This window comes from Oncorhynchus clarkii, chromosome 3 (assembly GCF_045791955.1).
Source record: "Oncorhynchus clarkii lewisi isolate Uvic-CL-2024 chromosome 3, UVic_Ocla_1.0, whole genome shotgun sequence".
NCBI classification, from domain to species: domain Eukaryota; kingdom Metazoa; phylum Chordata; class Actinopteri; order Salmoniformes; family Salmonidae; genus Oncorhynchus; species Oncorhynchus clarkii.
This window is the reverse complement of record NC_092149.1, coordinates 28,889,466-28,915,587: the sequence shown is the minus strand read 5'-3', so window position 1 is coordinate 28,915,587 and position 26,122 is coordinate 28,889,466. Positions and strand designations below refer to the sequence as shown.

The window sequence follows — 26,122 nt, the reverse complement described above, 5'->3', positions numbered from 1 at the left end:
CTATGCACATAAAATAACAAGAGAAACAATGCTTATTCGACCTGTTTATTAACATTAAAGTTGTTGAACAGGATTATTAAGCTGTTATGGCTATTAGCTGAGTAAAACCAGACAAAACATCAGCTAAAAATATATTGACCTATCTGGCACACCTTGTTCACCTAGTTGTCATTATTTTAATGACTTTACAATTGTTCCACCTTGTATGCTTAAATCCCCTTCAAATGCCATGTTTATGTAAATGAGGCCCTATTTTCCATTGAAAAGATTTTACGTGAGATGGAATCTTTCTGAAGTTTCCAATCGGTAGTTTTCAGTTCTCTTTTCTTCAAAAATGAACCACAAAACCGGCTGGTAAATGGGTAATGGATGAATGATTTAGGATTTTAGCACACTGGATAGTGAACTGTAATTTTTGACAGGATAGGGGACATCTCAAATTACGTAATGTGGAATATTTGGGAAGTAGGATTCAGGAAGTAAGCTTTGCTTCATCACACTGACACCTCCTAGTCAGCATGTTTCCCAGCGTCAGTCAATACCACCCATCACGCCACATACCGTTGAGTCCCTGCGAAGCATATCCTCCCCTTTCCGATGGTAATGAGTTAGCATAGTGCGACATCTGACAGCGGGACGATACAGGGAGACCCAAAAAACACTGGGGGGTACCAAATCCTCTTCAATATGACTGACCGTCCTGACTTCACAACACATAACCCCTTCTCCTCTTCTTCTATCTCTGCCTCTTTCTTCTCTCCAGTGTTAACTGGACTGATTGGTCATATCAGTCAGAGCTGAAGCACAAAGACAGTGGGTGAGCTCTGTCTCCCATGGTGTGGATGCAGAGACACAAAGGTCCTTTCACTGCTCTGCTCAGCACTGTGACGGAGTGACTCTGAGAGCACTGCAGCTCCAGGGTGTATTCCAACTTATACAGGGTGTATTCCAAATTACTACGCCTCAATCCAAATGTCCAACAGCTTGCCTTCAGTGATAATGCATTTTCAAGGTTAAAAGAGTTCAAAATTACACATGTTTTAGCTCTGATGTCCCTTATGTGAGCTATTTTGAAAATACTGAGAACTGCCTCTGTTTAGGGAACTGCAATTGCTTATCTGTAAAACATCATGCTTACTTTACAGAACTCAGTGGCATTTAGCAGGCACACTGTTAAAAGAGGCAAGAAGCAGTGGCCATAGCAACCTCAATGGAGACACAACAAGCAGGGTTTTGTTTGTGGCTCTCTTGCTCACTTGAACGCTTGGACATACACATGCACACACACACACACACAGACACACACACAATCCTTCACACCCTGTGTGAATGGCAGTGGTGTCCTTGCATGGGCTATGTTTACAGGATGTTATCTGTCTCAGTGCCTGCCCCTCATCCCTCAGAGTGGGTTCCTGTTGGAATGCAGAGAGGGGATGGAGGAGTTCCAACGGGGGAGTGACGAGGGAGAGAGACAGAGAGAGAGACAGAGAAGAGAGAGAGAGACTACATATACATCCCAACACTAGGAGGCTGGTGCTCAGAGGCACAGTTGGACTGTTGGATAACTGGACTGCACCCCCCTGGATACTTTATTGGACTATCAGAGGTGAGTTTCTTCCTCTTTTCTTTATCGTGCTCCATTTTGTTTAACTATCTGGGCAGTTTGAATTAGCATCAAGGGTGTCAACTTTTATTTACCCAGATTTTCTATCATTTGACAAACTGAACTTGTTTGAGAAGTATAGGCTACCTCTGAGACATATGAAAAAGTGAGGAACTGGTTTTGAAAGATCCACTTTGTTTGTGCACTGACAAGGCAAACAGGTGAAATTCAAGTGCAATTTGAGATGCTGGGATACCATTGTTAACGGATGTGGTCTTGCTGGTATCTCATCACTCAAGGATGTGGTCTCAATAAGAGTTCTTTAGGCTTGTTTCTTCCCCCAGTAGAATGGAAAATAATCGGTAGAAATAAGATTTTATTCAGCACTCCTATGTTCAAAGGATTTGAGAGAAGTTGAGTGATATTGAAAAGAAGGCAAAATACCTCCTGTTGGTTACAGAAATAGTTTGGGGCTCGCCTTTTTCTTCCTCTTAATTGTACCCTTGGATTAGCATTCTCACAGTCAACTATTTTTGTTTTACAAGTGAAGACTTGACATATCCTAAACCAGGACAATTTCTCAGTAAGTATTTTTCTTCACTATTATTTGTTATTAAAATGCTTTCAGTTCAATGTGGTGATGAGTCACAAGTGAATTCTACAAATTACATCAAAATTCCAATTATTTAATACACTCTTAACACAATTTTTTTGGACATTGTTTCATTTTAAAATGGGATAGCAATAACTGGTGATGTTAGCTTATTTAATAGGACTGACGCAATTAGTACAGTGGTAGACCCTGGGAAAGCATGTAAAATGACACCATTCATCTTGCCATCCAGCAATTACTGGTAAGCCCATGGTCTATGGGTGTACATATGAATCTGTATTTCGTGTTTTTCATGAAAAAGTAAATGACTGATGCTACATTGTACATGGAGATGCTGTGATTTCAATGACCCAATTGCATTTCAATTAACTTATATTTTAGTGTGTGGGAGAAAAGTGTGTTTTTCATTACAGAACAAGTGCAGTGGGGGATTTTTTTCCTTCTGGGTGTGCCTTTTTTCTGTAGTGGATATTGTCTCAGGGGAATGAGATGTGTGTGAGCTCATCTCTTTTGTGTATTTTACATTGAAAATCACATGTTCACAAAGAAAAATCCCTTTTTTCCCAGGTTGTGGACATCTGTGTTTGATTTGGGTCTTGGCTATTGTTAGGTTTGTCAATTCAACTCCAAAAAGCCAGCACTGCAATGTTGCGCAACTCTCCACGTCATAAAGCGAGAGTACACACACTGCTTTTGATGTTTGCTCTGAGTTGCCATAAACATTCAGTATGTTTATTTTAAATCATGTTTTGAAGTGAGTCAGTGCCACCGAAGCTGTGATCGAGTCCTGTCATATACCTGAGACTCTGGGTGTGGCATGAAACTAGACTCTTGCATGTCCCAACATGTTCTCCATTTGTTTTTCTGCTGAGAGTAGCTTGTTCTATTTGACTCCAACTGTCTGATGTAATCTGTGTTAGACGCTGTTCATGTTTTCTGTGTTGGATACAATCAGTGGTGGAAAAAGTACCCAATTTTCATACTTAAGTAAAAGTAAAGATACCTTAATAGAAAATGACTCAAGTAAAAGTGAAAGTCACCTAGTAAAATACAACTTGAGTAAAAGTCTAAGTATTTGGTTTTAAAAATATATGTAAGTATCAAAAGTAAATGTAATTGCTAAAATATACTTAAGTATCAAAAGTAAAAGTATAAATCATTTCAAATTCCTTGTATTAAGCAAGCCAGACGGCACCATTTAACTTGTTTTTATCAGACATCATTTACAAATGCAGCATGTGTGTTTAGTGAGTCCGCCAGATCAGAGGCCGTAGGGATGACCAGGGATGTTCTATGACCAATTTCCTGTCCTGCATTCAAAATGTAACGAATACTTTTGGGTGTCAGAGAAAATGTATTGAATAAAAAGTACATTATGTTATTTAGGAATGTAGTACAGCAAAAGTAAACGTTGTCAAAAATATAAATAGTCGAGTACAAATACCCCCAAAAATGACATTCAAGTATTTTTACTTAAGTACTTTACACCACTGGAGGTGATGATGATCGAGTCATCTCCAACACAAACTTTTTCAAACTAATAGCTAGCTAATCCTTAGAAGAAGAAAAAAATACACAAAATCGGATATTGCTGCCTTAACAAATGTATTATTTCACCTCAACAAACCTCCACAAGAGCTTTATGGTTTGTTCCTCTTGCTTCTCTTTCAGACATCAACATAGTTGGAGAATCTTTGAAGACCTTGTTGGCCATTGTTACTTTGTGATAGACCCCTCAAAATGACCAGTGTGGCAGAATGGCTCGTGCAGAACAGAGGCAAGATCGAGAAAGGAGTGGAGATCATGGGACAGGCCTCCGCAGTCCTGGCAGCCACTGTGGGCCAGCTCCATCCCGTCCTTGAGGCTGTGTTCGTAGCCTCCTCTGAGATCCTCAGCAACCCTGAAGGGCAGGATGCCCGCTACCTGACTGAGCAGTTCAGCATGGTCAACCAGAAACTGGAAGGCATCCAGGCTGAGATCGAACAAATCGCCCTGGAGCTGCAGAGGACCTCCTTGAATAAGCAGAACTTTGACCGTGAGGCACAAATGCTCAGCCAGTACGAAAAGTTCCAGGACTTTGTCAACGCCAAGCCCAAGTTCAAAGAGAAGAAGATGGAGAAGTTCCTCAGCCATTATGAGAACACGGACACGGACTTGAACCTGGACGCGCTCTATAATGCCGTTACCGGGGACAATACCTCAGGTGACCCCATGTTGGAGACAGTGGTTTCCACAGAACAAAGGAGTAGAAGGGCGGTAGAAGATTTCTGCGCCAGGCTTAAGAAGCTCTTTGTGGTGGGCATCATTGCTGTCATGGGTTACGCCAGCCTCAAGGAAGGGGTTGTGGGGGATGAGATGGTGAAGAAGTGGCAGGAGCGTATGGAAGATGTTGAGAACCGCATGAAAGCAGCGGTGGACGATTGCACTGAAAACTTTGCGGATCAGGCCAAACTGGACATGGAACATCATCTTCAGGAGAAACCTGGCAGTGTTGACCTTGACTTCACCAAATCCCTATTAGACACCCTTATTAAGAAATTTGACTGGGTGAGCTGGTCTATCAGGGTCTTCAATGACAAGGAGCGCATTTTCTTTTTCAACTGGCTAGCTGGAAAGAAGTACCATGGAAGTAGAGGAGGAGCTAATTACTTTGATGTGTTGACCAAGAACAACATCAAAGTGGTGATCTCGTTCAGTGTTCAGCCTAAGCCTATCAACAAGGGTCAGATCCAGCAAGAGATTGAGGGGCAGAAACTGAAGGGGAACATGATGAATGTGGCTCAGGTCCTCAGCAGAAGTCTCCCCAACTGCTTGGTGCATGCTGTCAGCCACTACAAGGAAGTGGTGGAGTCCAACAACTTCCAAGAGGATTGTTATTACTATGGAAAACACAAAAAAGCTTACCTATGTGTTCATCCTGAGTAGCCTTTTGTTACACAGTGCAATGGAAAATAGAGTAGTTATAATGGGGAAAACTACAAATACAATTCATGAATGTTTATAACTGAGTTTAGAGGTGTTTTTATTGATATCGCAAACCTAGCTGATGCTTTAGCTAGTGGTTGTGTAAAATGTAATCTCTTGTTACAGACTGCAACATTTTTATTTGTTTATTGGCTTTATAGATTTTTGTGTAGTTTGTGATAATTTAATCCAGGGGTGTCAAACACATGGCCTGCAGGGGCCAGATTTTTTGGGGGGAAACAATGGATAGTGGACTTATGCAAATTTCACGGCAAAGAAATATAACCAATTTTTAGTACGGCGCCTCTATCTCTTTGAAGACTGAATGCGGCCCCTTGGTCAAAATGAGTTTGGCACACCTGGATTAAACTATCAGGATTTGTATATGTGTATGAATGGACATATGTGAGACATTTTATGCCAGGCTGTGGCTATCTACTCAACAACAATGCCAACATATGAGAACTTAGTACTTATTCCTACCAAATAGAATAGTAAAATACCTTATTTTACCTGCATTCCAGTATTTCATGATGACCATACTGTAAATTAGCACACCAGCCAGCGTAATAATGTGTTATGTAAGCTTTCAGCAAACAACCATTTCTCCTCATCAATGTACTGAGGACTTACTCAAGCTCTGTTGGAAAATGCTGTTGATAGATGCATCACACTGTCCAAATCTATATCCTTACAACATTACATCTCTGTCTATATTCACACATTTGATATCCTTATCATTTCTCATGTTTATGGTCTTCTTTATTCACAATAAACCACAATATAAAGGACATTGTTATCGCTGGTCATCATTATGCAAGAGTACATTAGGAATTTTATGCAATAGTAAATTAGGACGTTTATGTTCTATTTCTATCTGCAGCTGAAGAAATGTAAAAAAACATGAGGGTACTGTATGTTAAAACGTTTAAGCAGAGGTACATGTAGTCATAAACATTGATACTGATAATATATGACAGTTTATTTACATTACCCCCTAAACAGTCATCAGCTCACACAATATAAACACAATTATCCTCAGCAAATGTTATAATAGTCTTGGTAAAATACTTGTGTCAGTTATTTGTCAAAGGAGTGTAATTTATTATAGTTTCTATGTTGACCAGGAAAATATGCTATCATTTGTTCAACAACTTGTCTAACCACCACCCAAGTTTAGCTTCTGTCGATGGGTGTGTCACTTTAACTGTAATATGAGACCAATAGGAAGAGAAAAACAGATCGGCTAAATCATTTGCTTTTCTTCCTCAAACTAAAGCGAATGAAAAGGTGAGTTTTTAGCCAAACGTAATTGCATATGAGTATTTAAAAGTGTCTTCAATAGGCTTACACAGTTCTGTCTATATTTTCCAAAAGTTATCGCAGCTGTTTTCATTAGTTGCGCAGTTCTTTAACGACGAGACTGGTCAAATTGGTCATGACTTTTTGAGATCCTACGATATCTTTGAAAACATTACTTTATCATGTAATGTGCGCATTTAAATAATAGCTTATGTTTTACTGTAAGTTGCGCAAAACACACAATGTAACTATGTGCACAACTTCTGTCAAAACAGTGGTTGGGCGTTGGTAGCCTAGAATCGGTGGCATAATGTGCAGGCCTTCTCCAGGAAGTGTTTCTCGTGGCCATAATTATATATTGTCACGATACAAGTACTACTGCGGTGGCAACAGTGCTGAATTTAATCAATTGACATATTGTTGCAAGGCCTTATCATATTAATCCACGAGATATGCAGACTATATAGGGAGTTAAACAAGGTACTGAAATAAAGCAATTAGAGCCCTTGTTGAACGAGCTAATCGATGCATTTCCCATTAAGAGGCCACATGAACAGCTTTTAACAACAACAAGTGTAATATGATTTTCTCTTCTCGGCTTGCAAAGAGCTATGTCCATTTGTTAAATGCAGCCAGTCATGTCTGGTCAGTGTATATGTGGGCAAGCTTCACAGGATGATTTGGCCACCTCCCTCAACTAGTCCTCAATCGACAAAGATACTGTAGCTTACTGATTGTTTGGGCCACTCAAATGTTGCCATTTATTATTGCAGCTTTCAATGATTTGTATTTAATTTAGGACTCGAACCATGAAAAGAAGACACTATAAAATGTCTATCTTGATGGCCAGATATTAATATACAAATGGATCAGTTATGATGTTGACAATTATTACTTCAGTAGGCCTAACTGCTCCTCAGTGGACATCAGTTAATGTACATTTTAAGGTTGACTGGCCTGCTTGTTATTTGGTGAATTATTTGGCCTGAGATATGCCTCCCTTGTAGAGCTACAGCTATAGCACTTTTGAGTCTGTACCCACTGGGCACAGCTGTAAATTCAACGTCTATTCCACGTTGGTTCAACGTAATTTAATTTAAATGATGTGTAAACGACTTTGATTCAACCTATGTGTTGGCTAGTGTCTAAGCCTAATCACTTTACCCTGGATAATTTGTCTGCTTTAGTGAAGTAGAGATACTTCACATACACTCAGACAATGAGACAACCCCTGGGAGTTAAGGTTTTAATGGAGAGATGAAATGTCTAGTTTTTTTTAGCATGGCAGTGTGGATGGCTACATCAAATTAGATGGATGTTTTTCTATCCTAATGCATGACATTCCGCTTCCATCATTAAACTGGCTTCTAATGCAAATGTTGTATCAATGAGAGCTGTGTCTTTTTCAAAGCCATTTGCCCCATCTGTTTTATGATAGCTGCTGATCTAATAGTATCAGACCATCTGTTTATATTTAGTATGCTGGATTATACATTCTAATCAATTACATTGACAGGGCTGCCAACCTTTGAAGACATTTTGCTATGTGAATTTCATTGTCCCCTAACACAAGCCCTAGCCGTGGGGTCTGGGGGTCCTCCCCCATGAAAATTGTACTGTTTTAAAGCCCATTTCCTGCAATTCTACATATTTTGACATGGCTTAGGCCTACGAGTAGAACATTTTTAAAAATGAAAACCACAGGTCAGGTGTATTCCGGAATCTGTGAACATTAAATGAACACTCAAAATTCAACGACTTTGTTACTTTTAGATTTTTGGGGTAGTTTGACACTTTATTCAGACGGTAATGAAATGAGATTGGGAGACAGGCACATTGGGAAAAACAGTGGGAAGGTTGGAAGCAGGGATTGATACCTGTTCCCAGGTGGAAAGTTGTATGTGACACGTGATGGGAGTGTTACCACAACACAAATGCTCTGCACAAGAAATTCTAATATTAATGGTTGAAGGCAGTGTGAAACCAAATCATAGATTGCAGTCTAGTTGAAGACACAACCATTTTGGATTTTGTCATTTGGGTGAACTCTTTCAAATAGGGCTGGAAGAAAATCCTGCTGGCACTCTAGGAGGGTTGGCAACTCCTGATCTATGTTTCCCAAGTGTTGGGTGTTTGAGAATGTTCTTGTTATAACAATTCATTTCTCAATCAACCAACCTTTAAGAAAAATCTAATAGATATCAATATTAAGGTGGTTTAACCCTACTAGTTGACGATCATTGCCATAATCTTACTACCTATGTCAATATAAATATGCCTTGTATACTGTTGTTCAGGGTAGCTCTTATTGTTTTGTTTTACTGCAGAGCCCCAAGTTCCGCTCTACATGACTCGGTTAGCTCCCTTGCCCCACCCCCCAGACATGCGGAGACCGCACCTAGTTTAACCTGTTATGGCTGCATCCCTTTGTTCTCAATTTCCGCCTGAAGACATATCCAAATCTAACTGCCTGTAGCTCAGCCCCAGAGGCAAGGATATGCATATTATTGGTATCATTTGAATGGAAACATTCTGAAGTTTGTGGAAATGTTAATTGAATGTAGGAGAATATAACACAGTAGATCTGGTGGAAGAATAGAGAAAGAAAGAGCATACGTTTTCTGTTTTTTATTGTTGTAGTATCATCTTTTGATGGATAACACAAGAGGGCAACTGTAGGTGTGCAAAGTTTCAGACTGATAACTTCAGGAATGGGTGAGCTACATGACATTTAGCATGAAGTCACCCAGGTGTCCCACACAAGTTGCCCAAATGTACCCAAGTGGCCGAATTGGTGAAATGACCTATAACTATATACAGCAGTGCAAATAACTATATACAACATATAAAAAATTCTAACACACACACACAGAAAAAAAAATTACAAACTACAACTTTCCGAAATACAATTGGTGCGTAAGGTAGTCATTTATCGTTGTCTTCAAATCAGCTCGCTTCGGTCAATTCTCCCCGCAAAAAAACCAATGACGTTTGGCTGTGTTGCAAACATCCAGAGGAATGCACTGAAACCCACCATGACTAGATAAACGATTGTTTACAGGGGCGAATCACGCCCAATGCTCCGTAAAAAATTGTTAGAGATGGAATTCACGCCACAAACGGTTTACAAAATGTTTAGATTTAGGCTATAAAAATTTATTTTATCAAAGAAACGGCACTTCATTTGATCAATGGGACACTCAGGAAGAGAAATAAGAGCAAGATATCAGAATGTAAGTCATAATTTTACCTTCAGATGTGAATGTGTAAAAACTGTCATGGCGGAAAATGTTTCTGTTCTTGATTGCTCTTCTCAAACAAAAGCATGGGATTTGTTGTCTGTAATAGCTATTTTAAATTGGAAAACGTAGTTTGATTACCAAGATTCTAATCTTTTGAAGGGTGTAAGACACTTGCATTTTCAAGAATGTTTAATGTTACGAAGTTGTATTCTTAGTTGTCACTCTGAAATTCCCCCTGATGTTGGTCCAGCAGGTATATTTCACTGGGGATCGCAGCCATAACAGCCTGTCTCATCGTCACTCAATGCCTAGGTTTACCTCCACTGTACTCGCACCCTGCCATGCCCTTGTCTGTGCATTATGCCCTGAATCTATCCTACCACGCCCAGAGGTCTGCTCCTTTTACTCTCTGTTCCGAATGCACTAGACGACCAGTTCTTATAGCCTTTAGCCTTATCCTACTCCTCCTCTGTTCCTCTGGTGATGTAGAGGTTAACCCAGGCCCTGTGTGTCCCCAGGCTCTCTCATTTGTTGACTTCTGTAACCGGAAACGCCTTGGGTTCATGCATGTTAACATCCGAAGCCTCCTCAGTTTGCTTTGTTCACTGCTTTAGATCACACCGCCAACCCTGATGTCCTAGCCTTGTCTGAATCGTGGTTTAGGAAGGCCACCAATAATTCTGAAATTTCCAACCCCAATTACAACATTTTCCGTCAAGATACAACTGCTAAAGGGGGGGGAGTTAGCCTGCAGAGTTCTGTCCTACTATCCAGATCTATGCCCAAACAGTTTGAGCTACTACTTTTAAAAATCCATCTCTCCAGAAATAAGTCTCTCACTGTTGCCGCTTGTTATAGACCCCCCTCAGCTCCCAGCTGTGCCCTGGACACCATATGTGAATTGATTGACCCCCATTTATCTTCATAGTTCATACTGTTAGGTGACCTAACTGTTGTCCGGACCTCTGGCAGTCTCTATGCCACAGGGTTTAATTCTCGGGCGACTCTTTTCTCTGTATATATCAATGATGTCACTCTTGCTGTGGGTGATTCTCTGATCCACCTCTATGCAGACGACACCATTTTGTATACATCTGGCCCTTCTTTGGACACTGTGTTAACAAACCTGCAAAAGAGCTTCAATGCCATACAACACTCATTCCGTGGCCTCCAACTGCTCTTAAACGCTAGTAAAACTAAATGCATGCACTTCAACCGATCGCTGCCCGCCCGCCTAGTATCACTACTCTGGACGGTTCTGACTTACAATATGTGGACAACTATAAATACCTAGGTGTCTGGCTAGACTGTTACCTCTCCTTGAAGACTCGCATTAAGCATCTCCAATCCAAAGTTAAATCTAGAAGCGGCTTCCTATTTCGCAACAAAGCCTCCTTCTCTCCTGCTGCCAAACATACCCTCGTAAAACTGACTATCCTGCCGATCCTTGACTTCGGCGATGTCATTTACAAAATAGCCTCCAACACTCTACTCAGACTGCATCCAATTTGCTATCACAGTGCCATCCGTTTTGTCACCAAAGTCCCATATACTACCCACCATTGCGACCTGTATGCTCTCGTTGGTTGGTCCTCGCTACATATTCGTCGCCAAACCCACAGGCTCCAGGTCATCTATAAGTCTTTGCTAGGTAAAGCGCCGCTTTATCTTAGCTCACTGGTCACCATAGCAACACCCACCCGTAGCACACGCCCCAGCAGGTATATTTCACTGGTCATCCCCAAAGCCAATACCTATGTGGCCGCCTTTCCTTCCAGTTCTCTGCTGCCAATGACTGAAACAAATTTCAAAAATCACTGATGTTGTAGACTTATCTCCCTCACTAACTACAAGCATCGGCTTGTCAGAGCAGCTTTCCGGTCGCTGCAGCTGTACACAGCCCATCTGTAAATAGCCCATCCAACCAACTACCTACCTCATCCCCATATTTTTTTCTTTTTTTTCCCTGCTCTTTTGCACACCAGTATTTATACCAGTATTTATACTTGCACATCCTCATCTGCACATCTATCACTCCAGTGTTAATTGCTAAATTGTAATTACTTTGCCACCATGGCCTATTTATTGCCTTACCTCCTTAATTCATTTCCACACACTATATACAGATTTTATTTTGTGTTATTGACTGCACAATAGTAAAATGTGAAAAATTATATTTGAGGCCTGGAGTATTTAACATCCAATGCTTATTTGTGACTTTTTCAAAACTGTCCATTAATGGCTGCAAAAATACATAGCCTCATCATTAATTTTCAGACATAGGCATATCAGATTTCAAATGTGTGATTACACTGTCAAAATTGGAAGAAGTGGAATAATAAAAATAAGCATGGGGAATAAGTGTCATTGTTGACAAGCACACTAATTACCCTATATTTTACCCCATTGTTAAGAATTACAATTATTCCACTGATCAGGCTAAATTAAATAGATAAAATCTCCTGAAGACAAGATTACATAAATCTGCCCCTACACCCTCCCTAATCAAATAATTGGTATATTTATTGCCCCCCCCCCCCCCCTCTTCTTGAATCAAACTTTTGAGTTCACAATCTGACCAAAAAGGTCACCCTACCAAACTTCCCTGCTAAAACAAGGGGACTTTTGCAAGTGCGGATTACATCTACTTTAGTATGTGCTGTCAAACGGCTGCATTCTGCAATAGAGCTCGCCAGTTTATAGTCCTAAAACCCGGAAATTAGTTACCTCTAGTTCGTTCAGCTATGGGGGAAAAAATGTAGTTTTGAATAAACGCCCCAAATAAGGTCTGAGGTTAACACAGGCTTATGAGATGAGATCTTATACGTTTTGTCTTATGAGATAATAGCAGTCAGTTAACATGACCTTTTTATGAATTAATTTGTTTAAAATTCTCAAAAAGTGACGTTAGCTGAGGAACATTATCTCATAGAACAAAACGCGTAAGGTCTCCTCAGTCTTTGTTTATCACAGACCTTATTTTTGGCATTTCTACAAAAACCCTACAAAAACGTCATTTATCTTTCCCATAGGCTTTGTCCAACTAAACATGGCGGAGTGCCCACAAAAATACAGCATTACTATTTCTCTCTATAGGGACGGGAATAACAGCAACATTTAATATTTTTTAAATTTAACTAGGCATGTCAGTTAAGAACAAATTCTTATTTACAATGACGACCTACCCCAGCCTAACCCGGACGACGCTGGGTCAATTGTGGGCCGCCCTATGGGACTCCCAATCACGTCCGGTTGTGATACAGCCTGGAATCGCACCAGAGTCTGTAGTGACGCCTCTAGCACTGGGATGCAGTGCGTTAGACCGCTGCACAAATCGGGAGCCCAAACAAAGCCTCATTTTATTGGCAACATTGTACATAAAACAGCGCTACCGTGCTGCTCTTTTTACAGTTTTATAAACTCAGCTGAGAACTTTCTCTCTCTCCTTTCAACTCCGCTCTCATCTTGAGGAGCGTTTCTTTAAAATGCTCATCCAGTCCCCTTGATCCTTTACATAACAAGACCAATCAAATGCTTCAATGTGCCGCAGCTCACAGTGCTATGGCAAGACAATGGACGGATTCGATTATGCTGAGCCGTCACGCCATCGGGCGAAAGCGGGGAAGGAGGAGCGCCATTCTCAAATCAAAGAATAATCTGTGGCGCTCTGTCGTTTTGTCGACAAGACAGCATGGTGCATCATCTAGAAATCTCTTTTCCATAAAATAAATGTCAGAAAATTCTCAGATATTTTTCATTGGGAAGGCAGATAAAGCCTTTTGTTTATCAAAAGCAATCACTTTTGCATGGGAAAACACAGGACCCTACTAATTACTACACGTGCTTAATTCATTTTGAGCCGACTTAACCCTGGGCTTTGAACGGGGCACCTGTCCCAAGCCCGGAAGGCATCCTGATTCCAAATGCAATCAACTTTCAGCCTATGCAAAACACGGCTACCTGCGCACCCAGGCGAGATGAATCCCCTCAATGATAGAGGTTCCGCTTGTGATGTTAAATTGCAGACGCAGATCAAGGGGCCAGGGTTCGGGTCTAGAAGCATGATTTATACTGCTCCTACAGTTTTGCTTCGGTACTGTAGTTTAGCTGATACCCAGCCCAGAAAGACAATTTTCCATACACTGCCACATTTTTTTGTTTTTTGTATTTTATTTAACCAGGCAAGTCAGTTAAATTCTTATTTACAATGACGGCCTACCCCGGCTAAACCCTCCCCTAATACGGATAGCGCTGGGCCAATTGTGTGCCGCCCTATGGGACTCTATCACGGCTGGGATGTGAACAGGGTCTGTAGTGATGCCTCAAACACTGCGATGCAGTGCCTTAGACAGCTGTGCCATCACCATTGTACACAAAACATCCATTAAATTATTCAAATAATTGTTGCTGAGGCCAATTTTTTATTTTTTATTTTAATTTATTTTTTACTCAGCCGAAGTTATGAACATTTTTATATTCATCCAATGTCTGCCATGGGTTTGTATGACGTCGACACTGCTCCCTGTGCGCATGTGATGTTTGTCCGTATAAACGGGATGCCACCTCGATATTAACGGTCCATGAATCGACGTATGTGAACTTGAGTAGGTTTATCTTGAAAACAACGGTCGGACATCTTGGACACATTCTTCAGTTCTTATTATACCTCAGTGGCACAGATTCTCCAATTTCAAAACAATTTGGAGCACAGTTGAAATGTTAGCGCACTAACTAATTAAAAAAATAAAATCTGTACTTTTCAATGCGAGATGTGTGGTGTGAGAAGAGGGTCAAATGCGTGAGAGTTGTCAGCTTTGGCTGTATTGAGATTGTTCTAGAGTTCTTGGATTTTCTTAGACCAATCTGTTTTAGTAGTCGCTGTTCTCTACGGCCATAAAGACTGTGCCTCCCTTGACAGCTGTAGATGTAGGTGATGGATCAGGTTGAGAAATGAGGGTGACATCTTCCCTGATCTTTTGCAGTGTAAACCCCCTTGGGCCAGACCTCAGCAGCAGAGAAAGGCAGACTGAGACGCTGACAGAATAGTTTCCGTTGTCTAGTTGCTGTGGTTACTTGCATTTTTGTGGAAAATGCACTCCTGCTCAGCAAGTTTAATCTCCAACAGACAGTTTATCACTCCCAAACTCTCCATGGCATTGACTGGACTGGCTGAGCGAGCAACCGTGGTGGGGATGGTGGTGGTAGTTGAAGGGCCAAAGGAGAATGGATTAGGTTTTTATTTTTAAACTGTGAGCTTATAACATTGTACTTTGACCTGAAAGTAATTTCATGCCAGTTGTCAAATACAATTTGCAATGATTTATTGCAGCAGAGGTGTATACGTTATACTGTATATTACTTTTTTTTTTTTTTAAATGCGGCATAATAAATGTTCTGTCACTACTTCTGTAACAAACAATGATAGTATTTAATCTAAAATGGCCTCCAGGCTGAAATTAGTCTTAATTCCTGCTTGTATTATGTTATTCCAATGCTAGATACTGCATGTGATTTCTTCAAATGTACACTTACAATCCACCACCCCTTCAGTCATAGTCTGCTCTAGTGCATCATAGTGTTTGAAGTTACTAATTGGCTTCCTGCTTGCTGTGCATACTTCAAACCGTATTTCAGATCATTGGTTGGTTGTTTTTTCCTCATTTGGCACTTTGTTGATGTGATATACAACACACTTGAATTGAGTGTATAATGCAGACAGTAAACGGTAAATACTTAAAACATTTCTATACCATAAAACCATTAAAACACTGCCTTGAAGTACACATTTCAAACTCCATAAAGTATCTACCCCTACGTGTCTTCCCTCACTTGTGAATTCTCTTTGCATTGTTCCCTCATTGCTCACTTTGATTGTCCAGCTGTAATCCCAGCAGGCTTTGCTTGTGTACTGCAATTTACACTGCTCCCTCTCTCTCTTTCTTTATCAGTTCTCACTGTGAGGCCAGCAGGGATTCACTCTAGTTGAGAGTGTGAGCAAGGAAGCAGGCCACCGTCCAACAATACCTGAACAGCTCTACGTAAGTTCAGATACTAATATTCTATAGGGAGGTAGGTAATCAACTATACGGGCCTAATTGTTAAGACTTTGGTATTGCTGTTGAACCTTTCCTCCATTTTAACTAAGGGCTTGAACTGGGGGATGATTGGTTGTCTATATTTTAAATGGATCTTCAATAATGCTTTAGTTAAGTGTCAGTAGAAAGGTTTCTGTCTTTGTCAAGAGTCATTCTATAGACCAGTGTTTCACAAACTCAGTGCTGCCCCAGGAATGACTTTGGTAAACTCTGCTATTATTAAGTGTCAGTTTAGTCGAGTCATTCTGTAGACCATAGACTTTATCATGTCTAATGTAAATAAAAGAGTTCAAACATCCTTTTGACCATGTCCTTATGCTCTTTTTTTTCAGATGTTATACTGTTATTTGTTGTGCACTGAATAATAACAATACCAGCAAAGATGGCCGGCCAGCTACAGAAGATCGTAGCAGAGAAGAAGAACGTGGTAGAGACTGTAATGGAAGTGTTTGAACAGGGAGCTGAGGTGGTGGCCAGTATCGCAGGTGACCTCTTCCCTGTTTTCGCCATCGCTGCTCCCATCGTGAAATTGGCCCTGGACAATGTGGAGAGCAAGGAAGCTGCGTTCATGAAGGAGCAGTTCCAGAAAGTTCGTGAACGCCTGGAGGTGGTTTCAGAGGAGATGCAGCGTATTAACGAGGAGATCAAGAAGAGCGGAGCGGACGCTGCCTACTTTTCTGTAGAGGAGAACATCTCCAACCAGTTCCGCAAGTACATGGACATCCTCAATGCCAAACCCAAGTTTCGTGAGGTCAAGAAGAAGCTTTTCATGGAGCATTTTGTCAAAACAGGTGGCGACAAAAACCTACACACCCTCTATAGTGCCGTGACGGGAGACAACTTCTCTGGAGAGTCAGTGTTGGAAATTACTCTTAACTATGAAGAGAAAAGTCGACGCGCAATGGAAGACTTCTGTGCCAGGTTGAAGAAACTCTTTTGCATAGGCCTCATCGCTCTGATGGGCTACACCGCTCTAAAGGACTGCGATGACGAAGAGAAGCTTCTTCAAGACTGGGGTGAAAAGATGAAGGATGTACAGGTGAAAATGAATGCTGTCATTGAGGACTGCATCACCAGCTTCCCCAAGCAGTCTGAACTGGATTCCCGGAGGTTGGTTAGGGACCACTCTGACCTGAGCAACCAGCAGCTGGCAGACACCATTTTGGAGAAGCTGAAAAGAAAGTATGACTGGGTGTGCTGGTCTGTCCGTATATTCAGCTCCCCTTCGGGCCTGTTCTCCAACAAAAAAGACATCCAGTGCCCCACAGGAAAAAATCGCTTTCAGGTGCCAGCGACAGACGAGAAGCTGAACGTCATGGTCTCCTACAGTGCCTCGCCCGAGCCTCTGAACAAGGCCCACATCCAGCAGCTGATCCAGGGTCAGAAGAAACTCACCGTAGTGGGTACAGCTGAGCTCCTGTTTGAGCAGTTGCCAGGTCCATGTGCAGTCCACACGGTCAAGACTTGCAAAGACCTGGCCTGTGTCTGGAGCTTTGCCGAAGAGCTACACTACTGGGAGGAGCACAAGAACTTCTATGTTTGTGTTCACTACAATTGACTTTTTCTTACTTAAAAATGAATTAATAATTAGCCTTAGCTCCCAATGTTATATTCAGTCCAATTTGATCTTTACACTAAGACTGACATTGCCAAGTACTTTCTCTCTTTCTCAGTTGAGTTCTGATCCCCAGCTATACTAATGAGGAGGAACATAGGCTAACATTTATTATAAGGCATGATACTTACCAAATACTGTTTTACCTGTTAATCTATTCTTTGTAATGTTTTTATTTTATGTATGCCCCCTACTAAAATAGTGTAAATAAAATCTGCTTGACATTTTCAAATAAACCACACATAATAACTGTGATAGTCATGATCTATGCCTCTGAGAATCTAAATTAATCTTTGTGTCTTGATACATGTTCTATATTGACCAAATCACATAATGTTTATGGAGTGTGTACATATAAAAGCCTAATGTTTGTAAAAATAAATCCCTCAAGTTTGCATAACTAGAATTGCATTTTCCCTCTTTTTAAATGTAAAAAAAAAAAAAAAACACCTTTGACTCATTTTCAGCTGCTGCAATTTACATTCATATGACACAGTAGAGGCTGCCGAGGGGATGACGTCTCATAGAAAGGGCTGGAACGGTGCGAACGGAATATTCCATTCCAGCCATTACCACCATTCTGTTTTCCCCAAGTAAGGTGCCACCAACTTCCTGTGATATGACAACAACTCAACTGACATTGTGTTTTGTTATTCCTGTCTCTGTTATTTTGGGACACACTGCTTCAGTGAACCTGCTCCCATTCCATGTGATTGGATCAATCAACCCACTACAAAGGCATGTTAAGACATATTATTGCTGTGAAGATGTGCTCATGAATGCCTAGCATAGATACGCTCGTCACATCTTTACCTGTTGTGATGTGCAACAGGTCATCTCGACTCAGTCCATAGTTCCACAACCCTATGAACTATTTACATTTAGTATCATAATGTTTAACCCATTCCACTTTCCATGCATTCACTGTAGTTTGCAACTTTTATTTTCTGAGGGATTTTAATACTTTTATGGGTGCTTCACATTGGTGGTGGATGAGGTGAGTTGTCGTCATCGTACCCCCCCCACACACACACCCTCCTTACAGCGCTTGGAGCATCTGGAAAGGGGCTATATACAGTACCAGTTTTGACTGGTACTGTAAATGCAATAAATTAATGATTATGAAGTGGTGGTTTGACGTCTATGGCCTGCGTATTACAAACTAGCCATTGGCAATAACTTAAACCCTTTTAAAGGGGATGAAAAGAACACAATTCATTGCACCCCCTTAAACTAAGTAATAAGGACTCCATATTCAACATTATAAACTGGGTGGTTTGTGCCCTGAATGCTGATTGGCTGACAGCTATAGCATATCAGACAGTATACCACGGGTATGACAAAACATACATATTTACTGCTCTAATTACATTGAGAACCAGTTTATAATAGCAATAAGGCACCTCAAGGGTTGGTGGTATATGGCCAATATACCATGGGGGCTGTGTCCAGGCACTGTGTCCAGGCACTGTGGGCTGTGTCCAGGCACTCCGCTTTGCATCATGCATAAAAACAGCCCTTAGCCGTGGTATATTGGCCATATACTACACCCCCTCGGGCCTTATTGCATAATTTTAAGCCATGTCTATATTACTTTGTCAACATATGAGTATCTGAGCCCTAAACAACACAAATGATAATATAATTAATCTACAAGGCGCTATCATCTCTTCATACAGAGTAGCATGTTTGTGTGGTTTTCTTTAGATAATGAGGGGAGTAACATGTTCAAGATGTTTTCTCTGATCTAAAAGGAATTATTTTGTTCTAGTATCTCTATCAATATGCCTTACTTTTATCACACAAATTACTGTCAAATAAAAACAAAGATGGATATTACTATGTTAAAATAAATGATCTTGATTTATTTGGTTTGTTGTCTTTGGTCACCACAGTATAGTATGTTTGAGGAAAGGGCTGAAACTGCACTGGAGGATTGCTTCAATCTGCATGTAAGGTGAGGAGTTACAGATCGGAAAAATGAATTGTACTCAATGTGATATATATATATATGTTCAATGACATCATAGCAAAACAATCAGAGTCACAGGGTAGAGCTATCTGAGGGACAGAAGCTGTGGCCATGCCATTATAGTTTGAAAACACCCAACGTGCTCTGTAAGCCATGTGGCTTTAATATCTTAGGCACAGAACTTGCACATCCCCTCTTTGGAAAGAGCAGGGTCAAAACTATTCTCACGATGAATAAACTGATAGAAATGTTTCTGTTTTGTTGATACAAATGATGTGTTCTACATGAAAATTAGACTATATATTTAGGAAACTGTATTGGAGTTTTCTTCTGTTTGACCAAGCTCACACCACAATTTGTACTCTCAAATCTACAGTGACTGTATAAAACATTAGGAACACAACCTCTTTCCATAACATAAACTGACCAGGTGTCTCCAGGTGAAAGCTATGATCCCATATTGATGTCACCTGTTAATTCCACTTCTGTCAGTGTAGACGAAGGGGAGAAGAGAGGTTAAAGAACGATTTGTAAGCGTCGAGACAATTGAGACATGGATTGTTTGTGTGCCATTCAGTGGGTGAATGGGCAAGACAAAATATTTAAGTGCCTTTGAACAGGGTAGTAGGTGCCAGGCGCACCGGTTTGAGTGTGTCAAAAACTGCAACGCTGCTGGGGTTTTCATGCATGACAGTTATCCATGTGTATCAAGAATGGTCCACCACCCAAATGACATCCAGCCAACTTGACACAACTGTGGGAAGCATTGGAGTCAACATGGGCCAGCATCCTTGTGGAACGCTTTTGACACCTTGTAGTCCATGCTGCGATGAATTAAGGCTGTTCTGAGGGGAAAAGGGGGTGCAACTCAATATTAGGAAGGTGTTCCTAATGTTTTGTACACTCAACCCACAATTGTGGTAGACTGGAAGCAACACCACTTCAGGTCTCAGGGGATGTGAAGTTATTGCACAGTGGCTACTACTAGCACACCAGCTAGCTAGTTCACATCTTCCTAGCATAACTATGAAACGAATGTATCATAAACTGTTATGTTACATAAACTACTATATCTATAGTGCAATAACCAACTCACATCAAATATGTTTTACTTTCTATGTTTAATATTTGAAAAACCTGTGAAGCAAGGTTGTTAAAGTAAACGAAAACTGAAACTAAAATAAAAACAACAATTGGAAAAAACAATTTAGTAAACTGAAATAAAATAATTAAGAAAAACATTTGAAAAACTTAAACTTTAGTGAAACATCTTTAACTGCAAGACAAATAAAAAATAAAGTACAAACCATCATCAATTATGTTTAGCTGTAATTGTTTTCCTTCTCAAATGGGGTCTTCAAGTTTTTTTCTGATGGGGTTTTCAAGCTTCTGAATCTGGCTGATAAATGCTGCCAGTAGATGGCGATGTTTCAAATAGGCCTAGCTTGTGCATCACTATCACTAGCTATCAGTAGCTAACAGGGAAGAAATCCTAGGGCGATCGCTGACTGTGAGCCTGAACAATGGTGCCAGCAAAAGGTAAAGCCCTGTATGAGATTGTTTTGAGTTCATTGCAGGAAAAGACAAAAGCAAATGTATTGTAGTGTCAGCAGCATGTGTGGAACAGAGATAAATTGGAAAACCCAACCAACCTCAAAGTTCACCTGAACAGCGCCCACAAAGAATCATACAAACAATTTCAGGATAAAGACAAGGTGAGACAGCCACCAGTTATTAGTAGATGCACGTCAACGGCATTGCTAGGACAACCAACTTTAGCAGTTTGCATGAAAAGAGCAGAAATATGGCAACCTAATTTAATTGAGTAAAAAAAAAAGAGAGGCAGCACTGGTTAATTTATTCATCCAGTCTGGCAAGTCCACGAGACTGTGCGATGAACCAGCCTTCAGAAAATTCAACCAATCACTTGATCCCAAATGTAAAACTCCTGTCGTTGCTAGAGTAAATGGGTTGATTGCTTTGCAAATGGACGCATAGGACATACAAGAAGAGAAGATCACGTGGCAAACATAGTCAAGGCTATCAAGCTGTTACAGAACAGGCAAGAGAATACCCATGACCAACATCAACCAGAGCTAGCAATAGCTTTGAACTGCGCAACAGAAATGTTTGAATCTGAGTGGAGAAACGACAATTATCATTTTAAATCCACGTCATATTAAGATTGATTCATAATTTACACATAATCAAACCTATGCCTTGACCTTATGTATTATTGATCCCCAGTGGCAAGAAGTGACATCCCCAGAAAACACAAACTATAGGCCTACGACACATGAATGGCTCCTAACCTCCCACACATAAGGTTATTTTCTGTCCCTAACACTAAAACTGAAAATAAATAATAAATAACAAAATAGAAATTATTTTATTAAACTCAAACTAAATAAAAAACTAATAAATCCAAGTCTGAAAACCAACTGAAACTGAATTTCTAATATATTTTTTAAAACTCATAGTAAATCACAAAACTATAATAACCTTGCTGTGAAGTTTATTTTCAGTAAAACACATAAAATTCAGCAATGCTTCACAGCATCATTGACATTTTTGTCAAGATATTGGCCAAATCAGAGACAGACTTGCAGACAGGCTAATAATGAACACATATTAAGACATTAGGTCATGAAATTATTTGTTAGGTATGTGTCAGAACCTGACAGTTTGGGTAAATGCCAAATGGGCTGGTCCATCTTAAGCCAGTGGGCCTGTCTAAATGGGGGGAATTGTGCAGAATGATCATTATTTGCTTAATGTAATATCATGATGGAGATTCTGGAGCACCTCAGGGTTCTGTTGAAGGCCCATCTCTTTCCCCTCTGAATCCTGGTTAATTTATCTTTTACCTGTTAAGTAATTTTGACTATTCTCTATTGATCAGACTTGACTTTTTGTCCTAGCAGTCTAGAGACCGTTTTGTGTCTACCTCTAGACTCATTGTTCATTTCTTCTTGTCATAAACCATCTGAAATCGAGAACAGTGTTGATTAGACTGACTTAATGCCTGCCTTTTGATTTCAGTGTCCATATTGTGACACCATGGTCATCGCTTCTTCAACAACTTTTTGAACAATCTGAATTTAATTGTGACACAATATTCTGCGGACATCTGCATTTCTTTTTGGTTTAAATTCTTTAAGTAACAATGGGATGGGCAACTCCAGTCCTCGGGGGCCAGAGTGATGCATTTTTCCCCCGTCCCTAGCAAACACAACTGATTAAACTAATTGCATTCTAAACTGAATATCATGATTAGCTGATTATTGGAGTCAGGTGTGTTAGCTGGGTCAAAAGTCTGACACCGATCAGGCCCCTGAGGTCTGGAGTTGCCCATCCCTGACCTAACACAAAGTGGCCTCTGCATTCATGGGATGGCTCCACTCTCAGGCTAGACTTTGTCTATACTCAAGAGGGGGCTGACCATGCTAGACTGGTGAATAGGCTGAGAGATGCTTTCAATCAGACCAAAATTACTCTTCCATGAATATGATTTGTCCACACAGTCCATAATTGAGCCGGCCCATCAGGTGACCTCAGGAACGCAGAAAAACATCACGAGGCAACGAAAACATGTGTACGCCATGCAGGGATACATTGTGCTGGCACTTATCACCTTAACATCACCCTGTCTCTTGTTTAATCTTGTCTCCTTGGAAATAACTGAATGGTTATCAGATGGTGGGCTCCAGAAATTCACTGGCAGCATCACAAGGCCCTCACAGAGGTACTGCATAGAGAAACTAGGAAGTTAAGGCTTTCTGAGATGTATCACAAGGTTATGAGACTAAGTACAGCCAAGTTTAAACACTTTGCAGAGAATATATTGAATTTTCATTATGAGGAACCTGACAGTCTCTTCATGTAAGGAGGAATACAGATAATCCCTCTGAGAAGCTTCAAAGGGAACTGATTTAAATGTAAGTTTACCTAAGTTACAGTCTATCCTTTGAACATTACAACATGCTTGCAGAATATAGAGTAATTTTCCTCCTATCCTTCATTCATTGATTGGGGTCTTTTTTTCCTTTTTTTTGCTCTCTTTTTCTGCCAATGCTTCTTTGAGGTAGTAAGATTGTTGGGGGCAAAATTAAGTGCAGCATGTTTTCTGCACAAGGTCCATACATTTTCAGGCTTGCAACTGTTGTCATCAAACTTAAAATGCGATTTAACTCTGCACACCTGAGTTGAAAAGGATTGAAGATCTTCAGAGTTTGAGTGTTATGATTTGCACATGTAACATTTTATTTAACTTGTGAAATCATGTTGAACTATGTGATTTTGGAACAGTGTAAAAAACAGTGTAAAAAATCCTCCCTCATGATGCCATCAATTTTGTGAAGTAAACCAGTCCCTCCTGCAGAAAAGCACCCCCACAACATGATGCTGCCACCCCAGTGCTTCACGGTTGGGATGGTGTTCTTCGGCTTGCAAGCTTCCCCCTTTTTCCTCCAAACATAACAATGGTCATTATGGCCAACAGACCAGAGGACATTTCTTCAAAAAGTACAATCTTTGTCCCCATGTGCAGTTGCAAGCCATAGTCTGGCTTTTTTATGGCGGTTTTGGAGCAGTGGCTTCTTCTTTGCTGAACAGCCTTTCAGGTTATGTCGATATAGGACTCGTTTTACTGTGGATATAGATACTTTTGTGCCTGTTTCCTCCAGCATCTTCACAGGGTCCTTTGCTGTTGTTCTGGAATTGATTTGCACTTTTCACACCAAAATACTTTCATCCCACAGTGTTTATACTTGTGTACTATTGTTTGTACAGATGAACGTGGTACCTTCAGGCGTTTGGAAATTGCTCCCAATGGTGAAACAGACGTGTGGAGGTCTTACATTTTTTTTCTGAGGTCTTGGCTGATTTCTTTTGATTTTCCCATGATGTCAAGCAAAGAGGCACTGAGTTTGAAGGTAGGCCTTGAAATACATCCACAGGTACACATCCAATTGATTCAAATAATGTCAAATAGCCTATCAGAAGCTTCTAAAGCCATGACATCATTTTCTGGAATTTTCCAAGCTGTTTTCCAAGCTGTTTAAAGGCACAGTCAACTTAGAGTATGTAAACTTCTGACCCACTGGAATTGTGATACATGCATCATTCAAGACCAAGTTTCAATTGTGTGCAGCGCAATGGACATACAGTATAATGCACAACATCTCAGGAAGAATTTTGAAGACCAGAGGAGCCTCTCAAGTTAGATTTCATCTAATTGACTTTGATTGCAGCTCATTTGTGTATGCTATTAGCCAGACAAAACCTGCTGAGTTCAACAATAAATAATGACTACATTTATCCTCGAGCTGAATACTTTTTTCCTCATTGTTGGGCTATTTGATGTGTAATTTTTTATAAAAAGTTTATAATAGCAGCGAAATGGCAGCCAAATAATGCATATAGCTATAGATAGTAGTGTACACTGAAAAATGAAACAATCCATAGTAAACTAGTGCTTTGAGGGTGGACTGACTTATTTGGCATTAATAGACTGGTTTTACTCCCAACAACTTTCTATCCAAACTGGGAGAGAGCACGAGGACTGATCATGGGCATGAAGGCTCAGGTAGGCTATACAAGACAGTGGTGTTTTTTTATTTTTTATTAATTGGTTGCAGATTAGTATTCTGTTGTATCGAAAATACATTTTACAATCTGCAATGTTCAAATTTCCAACTTTAATTACTGAACCAGTGATTATATTATTGCCACCAGACATCATTTTAATGATGGCAGACTTGCGGAACTGTGTACAGCTTCGTGAAATGTTAAGCTTAACATGTGAAAATGACGACCAAATAGGCCTACCAATAAACATGTATCCGTTTGCTAAAGCAAAGCTATTGGCTACATGCCCTGTCGCCACAGAAAGCCTATCATCGATCCGATAGGCAGCCGCATAGATATGTCCTAATTTCAGCACCATGGACAGTGGTTGGTAGTCTAAACTTTGTGAGTGACTCTCTGGCTGACACATTGTGTTTATTTTAGGGAGTGGGGGCCCCAATCCAACCTTGCGGGGGTCCAGAGAAACTGCGTTACGCCAGTGTATAGGACAGACACTTCAAAACCTTATTCCTTACAATTTATTTTTGGACTGTCTGTTTTGCCATATACAAATGTGTTAATCAATTTGTTTCTATGGGTTATAGCAGTAAAGGCCAAATTCAATGTTTCATCAAATATATGCATATAAATATATAAAAAATGTATATACCTACAGGGGTACTCAAATGGCAAACTTAGCAATTTTATGACCATCTGAAAACAATTCCATATCTTAACTTAGTAGATATTGCGACCTTATGGGCTAAGACCTGAAGACACTTTATGTTGCCGTTTTCGTTACCCGTATTTGCCTCCAAGATAACCTATGAGCAACCAATGTTGTATGTTTGTATGGGAATGACTGCCACCTGATGGCAATGTTGAGGAAAACAGCTTCGAAACTGTTGAGCTAAGACAGTTTGTTAATTATTATTATTTGTATGTTTTTTTTTGGGGGGGGGGGGGGTAATACAGTAGGAAAATATAAAAATACAAGAAATATATATATACAACAATCAATTCAGTAATTAACTTGATATATTCCCCTTTATCTGTCCTTTCAGTTTTGTAAAAATGACAAATACAAAAAACATGACTCAAACTGCATGAAGACATACTTAATTTACTGTGACTTGACACTGGTTGTA

The 26,122-nt window shown here is 40.3% G+C and overlaps 2 protein-coding genes across 2 annotated transcripts; both read left to right on the top strand.

Annotated features, from left to right (window-relative positions):
• The first annotated feature begins 1,198 nt into the window (after positions 1-1,198).
• On the top strand, positions 1,199-5,971 carry LOC139392608 (protein rapunzel-like). Its single transcript, XM_071140702.1, has 2 exons — positions 1,199-1,606; positions 3,888-5,971. The coding sequence occupies exon 2, from the start codon at positions 3,957-3,959 to the stop codon at positions 5,139-5,141; it is 1,185 nt and encodes a 394-aa protein (XP_070996803.1). The 5' UTR covers positions 1,199-1,606; positions 3,888-3,956; the 3' UTR covers positions 5,142-5,971.
• A 381-nt stretch (positions 5,972-6,352) lies between these two features.
• LOC139392615 (protein rapunzel-like) lies at positions 6,353-17,881 on the top strand. The gene is made up of 3 exons (XM_071140714.1): positions 6,353-6,470; positions 15,673-15,762; positions 16,152-17,881. The coding sequence occupies exon 3, from the start codon at positions 16,202-16,204 to the stop codon at positions 17,375-17,377; it is 1,176 nt and encodes a 391-aa protein (XP_070996815.1). The 5' UTR covers positions 6,353-6,470; positions 15,673-15,762; positions 16,152-16,201; the 3' UTR covers positions 17,378-17,881.
• Positions 17,882-26,122: the final 8,241 nt, after the last annotated feature.